This window comes from Trachymyrmex cornetzi, unplaced genomic scaffold, assembly GCF_001594075.2.
Source record: "Trachymyrmex cornetzi isolate Tcor2-1 unplaced genomic scaffold, Tcor1.1 scaffold273, whole genome shotgun sequence".
NCBI classification, from domain to species: Eukaryota; Metazoa; Arthropoda; class Insecta; order Hymenoptera; family Formicidae; genus Trachymyrmex; species Trachymyrmex cornetzi.
The window spans coordinates 114,957-124,973 of record NW_017297405.1 but is presented as its reverse complement, the minus strand read 5'-3'; the positions used below and the strand labels follow the sequence as shown (position 1 = coordinate 124,973).

Here is a 10,017-nt window from a genome sequence, read left to right as displayed (position 1 = left end):
AGGGCCACTTTCACCAAGCTCAGTAAGTTAACCAGCCTAGTAACTATAATGAAGTAGAAAGAGATAGAAATAGTTCTATCTCTTTCTATTTCATTACAGTTACTAGGCTGGTTAAGTAAACTGACGATGGTGAAAGTGGCCCTCTATATTTTTAGATTTAACGGAATATGTCAATCTGCAGATGCAAGAGCTCACCGAGCGCTTAGTGAGCGGTTATAGTACTGAATGCGCCTAATGATGTTACTTAAGTCCGTATCAGATTACCGACTCTGCAAATTACCGACTGCGAACTATGACTGCCGACCAATAATAGACCAATCAAATATTGAATCAGTCTTATTGTGATTGGTCCATTGCGCTAGAGCAGTAGCAAAGCTCTAGGTGTTGTGATTGGTAGCGTACAATAGCTTCGTGCGCCCTTTCTTTCGAAATTAATGATTTGTAAAAATTGAGAATCGTCGATACGATTCTCTGAAAAATTGGATCGATTCCAAAAGAATCGAGAAATAAAAAAAATCGAATTAAAATCGATTTTTCAAAGAGCAAAAAGAATCAATTCTCGATGCATCGATTCAAAAATCGGCATCACTACGGGGCGCTATTCTATAGGCGCACCGGACGTTACAAATCCATAGGGGATTTCACTCCCTTAGATTGTTTTCATCATCTCATTACTGCACTGTTAGAAATTTCTCAATGAATTTTAATTAATATGTAAAGGTAGCATGTGGTTATGCACGAAATTAAATGTAATGAATGATGTAAATAAAAACTAAATTATAGTAGTCTTAAATGTGATGAACGTGTGTATTGAAATTAATGAACACATTATTATAGAAATTAATTTACACGTTAATGAAAAGTACGAGATCTGTAACTGAAAAGTAATTTACGTTAATGACATATAAGAAACGTAAACGTATTAAATGTTAAGTGTTAATAGTATTAGGCGTAATTAAAATATTAATATTCGTAAATGTAAAAGTACATTAAATTTCAACACGCTTAACTTTTAAGTTAAGCGTATTGAAATTTAATGTACTACAAGCTTGAATTTCATTAATATGTACATTAATAGTTATTTCAATTACGATTAATTAAATGTCATTTATATCCGTAAATGAAAAGTATATTAAATTTCATTACACTCAATTTTTCAGTTACTTTAAACTTGAATCTCATTAACATGTGCATTAATAGTCCTTTCAGTTACAGAGAAATTAAACTTCATTCACCAATGTACATTAAAAGTTAATGAAATTTAAGAACATTTCTAACAGTGTGGGAACCTAGAGTCTTTTTGTTTTGAGTGTTCAAAGCACTGCTGAGATCTCCAGTTTAACCATGAAATAAGAACAAGATATCAGGAAAATTGAGACCTCTGCTCTCCGAGAAGGTTATACATTGAATCGAAAGATTCGTAATTTCTGCATGGTACTGACACTATATTTGAGTCGGAAAACCAAACAAGGGAAAACCAGAAGAACAATTTTTTATTGCATTAAATTTAACAAAACCAATATATGTTTATTTTATGGTTATGTTATAAAGTACATAACTACCTGTGTTTTTACACTTATTCCTCTTGTTCCTTTACGTTGCAGAATATCTCGAAGAGAATCACATAAATAAATTACAGCTTTTTTTGATAAGCGGAAAACTTTTACAAATTGTTCATCAGTTAAATCGAATGGATCAATATTATTTCTCAATTCTTTTATTAGTCCAGCATTTTCCCGCACTGCTTGCTCCTCCGCAATGTCTAACAAATTGAACAATCTATCAGCCATTTATTCAAAATCAAATAACAACTCTTCACAGGATTTAAAAAAATATTTATTTAACTGCATCGATATAACTGCGTATTATAACAACTAACCTGCGTTATGACATTTAACGCTGTCCAAAAATCGGCGTTAGCATTACTTTACATAACGCAAGGGCATGCGTTACAAATTGCGTTAAAATGACTCGCAGAATACAACTTTCTAGTGAAATTTAATATAACGCAAACTTAACGCAAATGCAATGTAAATTGACGATGCCATGCGTTAAGACGCATTTACAGAATATGAAATCATAAAGCATGCCTTACAAAGCATATAATGCATGCGTTAAACAATTTCAGAATAGCCCTGCTGGTCATCTAACTTCTAACACAAATCATACTTTCCTTTAGTTACTGGAATTGTTATTAACTTTTGGATATGATGCTGAAACTAGCAGTGGATTCGGAAAAGCAGGGGTTCTCAAATAAAAAAAAAGAACAATCGCTAATTTGTATAAAATGTTAATACACATCATGGTTAAATGTTTTTATGTCAAGTTGGACCATTATAAAATATCAAACAAGGCATAATCATAAATTAAATACGATTTTGAAAGTAACGATTATTGAAAGCAACTACGCAATTTGGCTTGTACCTTAAGAACCAGAGTATGTTTCGGGCTGAAATTTTTATGAGAGCATCTTAAAGGTATTTAAAATCAATTCCTCGCTACAGAAAAAAAAAAAAAAAATGCGCGTGACTGATGTAAAGTGTTACAATAATGTTATACGGCCTTAATGAGCAGTTACCGCGATTCGGCCTGTATCTCGAGAACCAGAGTATGTTCGGGGCTGAAATTTTTGTGAGAACATCTTGAAGGCATTTGAAATCTATTCCACGTTACAGAAAAAATTAAAAAAAATGCGCGTGATTGTTGTAACGTGTTACAATAATGTTATACGGCCTTAATGAGCAGTTACCGCGATTCGGCCTGTATCTCGAGAACCAGAGTATGTTCGGGGCTGAAATTTTTGTAAGAACATCTTGAAGGCATTTGAAATCTATTCCACGTTACAGAAAAAATTAAAAAAAATATGCATGATTGTTGTAACGTATTAAAATAATATTATACGGCCTAATTAGCAACTACCGCGTTTCGACTGGTATCGGAGTATAAAAGTTCTTGATATGTCGTATGGAAATCAATTCAGCATTGTAGAACAAAATTAATAAAAATTCGCGTCCTTGTGACAAAATGTTTAAACAATGATATAGTTCGTAAAAAAAGAAGAACTTCCATTGTTTGCATATCTCGAAAACCAGAGTATGTTTTTTGAGGAAATTTGTTGAGAATAACATGTAGTATGCAGAGAATTCGAAAAATTAGAAATAGTTTCGTATATCGTTTGAGTACAACAGGTTTTAATGATTTTTGCTGGACGGTCTTGATTTCTCCGTTCACCGCAAATGCCTTCAAGATGTTCTCACAAAAATTTCAGCCCCGAACATACTCTGGTTCTCGAGATACAGGCCGAATCGCGGTAACTGCTCATTAAGGCCGTATAACATTATTGTAACACGTTACAACAATCACGCGCATTTTTTCTAATTTTTCTGTAACGTGGAATAGATTTCAAATGCCTTCAAGATGTTCTCACAAAAATTTCAGCCCCGAACATACACTGGTTCTCGAGATACAGGCCGAATCGCGGTAACTGCTCATTAAGGCCGTATAACATTATTGTAACACGTTACAACAATCACACGTATTTTTTAAAATTTTTTCTGTAGCGAGGAATTGATTTTAAATACCTTTAAGATACTCTCATAAAAATTTCAGCCCGGAACATACTCTGGTTCTTAAGGTACAAGCCAAAATGCGTAGTTGCTTTCAATAATCGTTACTTTCAAAATCGTATTTAATTTATGATTATGCCTTGTTTGATATTTTATAATGGTCCAACTTGACATAAAAACATTTAACCATGATGTGTATTAACATTTTATACAAATTAGCGATTGTTCTTTTTTTTATTTGAGAACCCCAGCTTTTCCGAATCCACTGCTACGAATCCACTGCTAGTTTCAGCATCATCTTTTGGATCTGCATTCTCATCCGTTTGAGTCTTTTCTTTCTATCAATGAGCTGCTGCTTCTCCCTTACTAATCCTTTTAGCTCTCTCATAGCTTCTTGTTCGTCTCTGCATAATCTCTTTTACGTTACATATAAGATTTTTTATATCAATTAAAAATATTTATTAATTAAAAATGTTTGGACAAAACTCAATAAAAACTCAGTGCGCTAACTCTTTTAAATCGTCATAGCATGTTCAGAAGCATATAAATAATGTGGGATCTAAAAAAGTTCGCGCGTTCTCACGTCAAACATGGCGCGAGTGTAGCGCGAGTGTAGTATGAGTGTAGCGCGAGTGTAGTGTGTGTGTGGCGCGAGTGTAGCGCTAGGCGGATCTCGGAATGTGTGTGATCGATGGTGTGTCAGAGAGCAACATGAGAGCGGCCATCCCGGCCTTTTTCCTGTAACGCTTCTAACTCCCCGTACACTAGCGACACCAACGTCCATTTTTGAGCTGCGGGAACTGCGTACCACATCCACTTTCGAGACTCCCCGGTCTCGCCGATAAAATCATATCGTCAAAAGTGGACGTGGTACACCACAAATTATAGATGTAAAGAAAAAACTATTTTTCGACATTGTTGATAAATAAATTTACATTATGATGCTTTAAAAAAGATATACTATTAATAACATGCTATTAAAATATGGAAATAAAATCCAATTTCCGTAATCAACTCGTGTGAATAAAATCATGAAGATTTAAAGCCAATCGAGTCTAACACTGGTAATTGTTATATATTGAAAACTTTATTCTAATAAACCATACGTTTCGACCCTTGTATTGGATCCTTATCACTGGTCAGTTATAATATAATTACATCATTATTTTTTCTAAAACAATGACGTATTTCTCACAATTAGTCATTGTTTCAGAAAAAATAATGATGTAATTATATTATAACTGACCAGTGATAAGGATCCAATACAAGGATTGAAACGTATGGTTTATTAGAATAAAGTTTTCAATATACAACAATTACCAGTGTTAGACTCGATTGGCTTTAAACCTTCATGATAAAATATGGAATTTTAATTAAAATGCGATTCATACGAAATCTGATTCGTTGGGGCCATTTTATAATTTTTACGGAGTCTGAAATCAACTTGCGACTCAAATAATTTATAACTTTTATAGGAACCGTTAAACTACAATTAAATGGCCTATGTATATATAACGAATACAAGTATGACGTTGCAAAATAAGTGACAATATACATATAAATAATAGACCAAAGCGCGAAATTCAATCTTGAGCGCTTTGATGTGAAGTGATTGTCCAACATATTTTCGGCATAAGCTTATAGGTGTTTTAGATAAATGTTTATCGTCATTTAGACGTCTTACGAAATACTTAAACCAAAAACATGATCGCTGACATGTATTTGCTTTCCTGTAAAACGTAGGGTGTTTCCAAATTTATGGAGGGTACAGTATATAACATATTTTATGTATTAGTATATTACATTATGTATTTATATATTACAGTATATAACATATAACATATATAAAGAATGGCTCAAAAACATTACAAGGTATAATAAAATTAAGACTTATAGATATCGTATAAAAGTATCTTTCATTACAATTGAATGCACAACATGAAGCAACGAAAACGTGTGTTAATTGACGAAGAAAAGTACTTATTTATAATTTATAATATAAAAGTAAGAAATTTTTATTAGTTTCGCAGAATATGGGTGATTATTTATTATTTTAATGTTTAAAAAACATTGTCCAGTGCTTAAACGAGAAAACACAGTATTTTGAATTAACATCATGGGAGGAAAACAATATGGAAAAAAAGAAAAAACGACGCTCAAGGCGATCACAATTAACGAAATAATAATTACGTATTATCCTAGTCTTGTACGAAATCATATTTTTAATATAAATACGCAATTGTAAACTAAAATTGGCATTGGTCGACGACGTTGTGATGCGTATTTAATCATATATTTTGTAAGAGACTCTGAAATAAAATATAAATTAAGATAAATGATTCATTGTCTTATGAAGTTACAATAATTTTATTTATAAATTGTGATTTTACTTTATCGGGCCTCGCGATCCTTCATGCCATTTTGAAAAGCATTGGCGATACCTATGGCCATAGCACCTGCACTGCTCACGGCTTCCGTGCTGCCCGCGGCTTCCGCGCTGCCCGCGGCTTTCGCGCTGCCCGCGGCTTCCGCGCTGCTCGAAACTTCCACGCTGCCTAAAATTCTTGTGTCTCCCACGCTGCCCAAAATCCCTGCGTTGTTGGCGGTTCTCGCACCACATGTGACCACAATTTTCGTAGCATTTTTCTTCCCGCCACTGCGTCCTTCCCCACGCACGAGTTTGTGCATATCTAATTAACATACAAAAAAATTAAATAATACATACACCATATTGTAATATACTTTCTAAAACTATACGAATGATTCGAATTTTACTTTCAAGAGTTAAATTTCTCAAAGATTAAAAATTGGGCCACTTTTTTTCAAGACTAGCTCAATTTTCATTTTTTATAGTGCGAGTCCACTTCAAAGAATTTAGAGAGTATGTGGAAAACGTATTAAAAATTTTATTTACATTTGAGATAAAAATAGTATGCACATTATAGAGTAGTATAATTAGAGATGTACATGATCGGAAAAAATTAGAAATTTTGAATAAAAAACTCAGTAAAAAAACGGTTTTTTTCTTCGGCCTTGAAGGGTTTTTTACTCGGATATATTTTTTTAAACATTTGATGATTTCGATGCTGTACTATTATTCTAGAAGAATTTAGTTTCCTTAAATGTTGTTTCACTAATTTAAATTTGAAACATGTACAATTACAATCATCACAAATACAATAAAAAACTGTCAATTGTTCTAATAAAGTATTATTTGTGTTAATAACAATATGGAATACTTACTTTTGCATTCATCTGCGACATATCTGTGTAAAAATAGTTACAAAAGTTGGAATGTAATAAAATGACCACAAGTGCCGATGGCCATGGATATATACTTACTACCATTTACGATTATTCGAATATGGAATACTGTATAGATACATTTTAAAATTTTTGTAAGTATTTTTACACAGACATATGGCTCCTGCATACTGGATGCGGAAACGCTTGCCGCGCGGTAAAATGTGATGCGGTAGCCAATAAGCTTACAGCTCTTAATATATTCATTGATTACCGCGTCTCATTTTGCCGCGCGGTAAACGTTTCCGCGTCCAGTGTGCAGGAGCCAATATTGTGTAGATGCAAAAGTAAGTGTTCCGTACCATTATTAACACAAATAATACCTACTTTATTAGAATTGGCGCTGTTTAATTGTATAACATCGGTACAATTACAATCATCACAATATACAACAAAAACAGCGCCAATTTAATAATTGTATTTCTGCCTCGATATAAAACTATAAAAACAAAATATAATATCAAGAAAGCATCAAATATTTTAACAATAAATATTTAAAGAATTTTATATCCTTTTTTTATATGTTTAATGAATTTCATGTTTCTTTTTTAATTTTACGTCATTTAATTAAAAATACTTACTTTTACCGTAAAAAAACTTTCTTGATACTTTTTCCGAAATAAAAAATCCGTTTTGTACATCTCTAATTATAAATATTATGTAAAAGAATAAAAGGACATACATAAAAAATTTAACTTACATGGCGTTTCTTTCCTGCAAAAAACGTCCTCCTCTCCTTTTTCTTTCTTTTAATCTATTTTCCTCTTCTCCGTCTCTTCTTCTGTGTCTTCTTCTGTCTCTCCTATCTCCATATGATCTTCTCTCTTCTCAATATTTTTATCTTCTTCCTTCTTATCCTTTGTCTTTTCCTCCTTTTTTAGCTTGTCCTTTTTTTTCCTTTTTATTTTCTTTATCCTCTTCTAACCTATACATATATTACATATATTTATTTAATATCTAAGATATATGTATACATACATACTTATATATGTATATATGTATATATACATATATATATATATATATGAGGCATTCCACGCCAAATCGGACGGCCTTCGTTGCCGACACCTGTCGATCTTTTTACTGATTTTTTAATGTATTCCTCGGATTAAAATACGTATACAGTTATTTGTTTTGATTTTTATCGCTATTAGTTTTCGAAATATAAATTCATTAATAATTTCAGTTTATTTATTTCGCAAATATTTAGTTGAATATACTTTCTGTTTAAATTACTGAAAAACAAACAATAACCACATTAAATTATTTGTCTTGAAATTCTGTATTAGGAAAAATATACGAGAAAAACTTCCAGTTTTTTTTTATACTTGAAAAATCTGATTGAAGTAAAAAAAGTCGATTTTCGTCGAAATCGACACTTTCAATTTTATAAAAAAATTTTCCAATAATCTCAGTACAAATACAAATATTTCAAACCGTATTTGATTATGGTAAAAATTTGTTTCATTAAAAAAAAATTTTTTTATTAAATCTATTATATTGGTAGATTTTTAATCTGCTGTTGATAAGTTATATAAATCATGTTATTTTATAACGATACTCGAGAATACATTTTTGATTTACTTAGGGAATGAGGATTTATAGGAATATTATTGAAATAATAATGTCTTTTAGAATATGTGAAGATATTTATTACTAAACGTTGGATCATTTATATTTTCCAATGTTTCTTCTCGCCTTTGTACATTTTATAATTTGAAGAGTTTGAAAATTTGTTTACAATAAACGTATCATTTTTTTGGGAATAATGCTATGATTTTTTAAGTCTCAGATACGGGTTTAGCTCTTTCAAATCGAATCGCAAGATATTCCTTTGCTAAGTTACGTTCTTCTCTGTTAAAGAGAATGAATTTGCCAAATATCGTAGTACAGTTCTCTTTAACAGAAGAATATAACCTAGCAAAGGAATATCTTGCGATTCGATTTGAAAGAGCTAAACTCGTATCTGAGACCAAAAAAATTCATAGCATTATTTTTAAAAAAATTGTACGTTTATTGTAAAAAAATTTTCGAACTCTTCAAATTATAAAATGTACAAAGGTGAGAAGAAAAACTGAAAAATATAAATAATCCAACGTTTAGTAATAAATATCTTCACAAATTCTAAAAGACATTATTATTCCAATAATATTCCTATAAATCCCTAAATAATTGTAAAATCAAACATGTATTTTCGAGTGTCGTTATGAAATAACATGATTTATGTAACTCATCAACAGCAGATTAAAAATCTACTAACATAAAACAATAGATTTAATATTTTGAAAAATTTTTTTTTAAATGAAACAAATTTCGACCATAATCAAATACGGTTTGAAATATTTGTATTTGCACTGAGATTATTGGAAAATTTTTTTATAAAAATAAAAAATGTCATTCTCGACGAAAATCAATTTTTTTACTTTAATCAGATTTTTCGAGTATAAAAAAAACTGAAGTTTTTCTCATATTTTTTTCCTAATAGAAAATGTCAAGACGAACAATTTCATGTGGTTATCGGTTGTTTTTCAGCAATTTAAACAGAAATAATATTCAACTAAATATTTGCAAAATAAATAAATTGAAAATATTAATGAATTTATATTTCGGAAACTAATAGCGATAAAAATCTAAATAAATAACTGTATACGTATTTTAATCCGAAGTATAGATTAAAAAATCAGTAAAAAGATCGACAGGTGTCGGCGATGAAGGCCGTCCGAAGGTGTGGAATGCCCCATATATATATATATATATATATAAGTATTCAGTTTAGTTCACTCTACTCGCGAAAGATATTGCTGATGGTATGAAACATACTGTGCGTACGTGCGTTCGTGCATGCGTGCGTGCGTGTGTGTGTGTGTGCGTGCGCGCGCGCGCACAGTATGTCCACACAAAATGTTCGTAACTAATTTTCATAATTCTGAAATCTGGTTTTTCAGAGCTTTATGTGTGGCGTAGAGCTTTCATAATTAAAATTCTAAACATCATGTGTTTAAATAAATATTAATATTTCTTGAGGAACTTATATGTATATTCTTGTAATACTTTTGTTAAAGAATTTATTTTTAATGTTTAATGACTCGCAATGTTATTATAAGTATATTAAATACCTTCTGACATTGCATCGGGAATATCTTTTGAG

The 10,017-nt window shown here is 31.2% G+C and overlaps 1 protein-coding gene across 2 annotated transcripts; it reads right to left on the bottom strand.

Annotated features, from left to right (window-relative positions):
- Positions 1 to 5,692: 5,692 nt before the first annotated feature.
- On the bottom strand, positions 5,693 to 7,637 carry LOC108762052 (uncharacterized). 2 transcript variants are annotated; one of them, XR_001940149.1, is made up of 3 exons: positions 7,570 to 7,637; positions 5,957 to 6,256; positions 5,693 to 5,875 (listed from the first exon to the last, which is right to left on the bottom strand). XR_001940149.1 is itself a non-coding variant. In XM_018508854.1 (3 exons), exons 2-3 carry the CDS (start codon positions 6,252 to 6,254, stop codon positions 5,781 to 5,783), a joined length of 342 nt encoding a protein of 113 aa, XP_018364356.1. In that variant the 5' UTR covers positions 6,255 to 6,256; positions 7,570 to 7,637; the 3' UTR covers positions 5,693 to 5,780. The 2 variants fall into 2 exon arrangements, 1 of the variants encoding a protein (XP_018364356.1); XM_018508854.1 differs by having other exon boundaries at positions 6,008 to 6,256.
- Between the last annotated feature and the right edge of the window lie 2,380 nt (positions 7,638 to 10,017).

What these genes read in the sequence shown, in the direction of transcription:
- LOC108762052 (XM_018508854.1), bottom strand. Translation starts at nt 6,254, where the DNA reads ATGCACAAACTCGTGCGTGGGGAAGGACGCAGTGGCGGGAAGAAAAAT. An exon ending in TGCAGGTGCTATGGCCATAG is followed by an intron (nt 5,876 to 6,007) that starts GTATCGCCAATG and finishes ATTTTATTTCAG; the next exon opens with AGTCTCTTACAAAATATATG.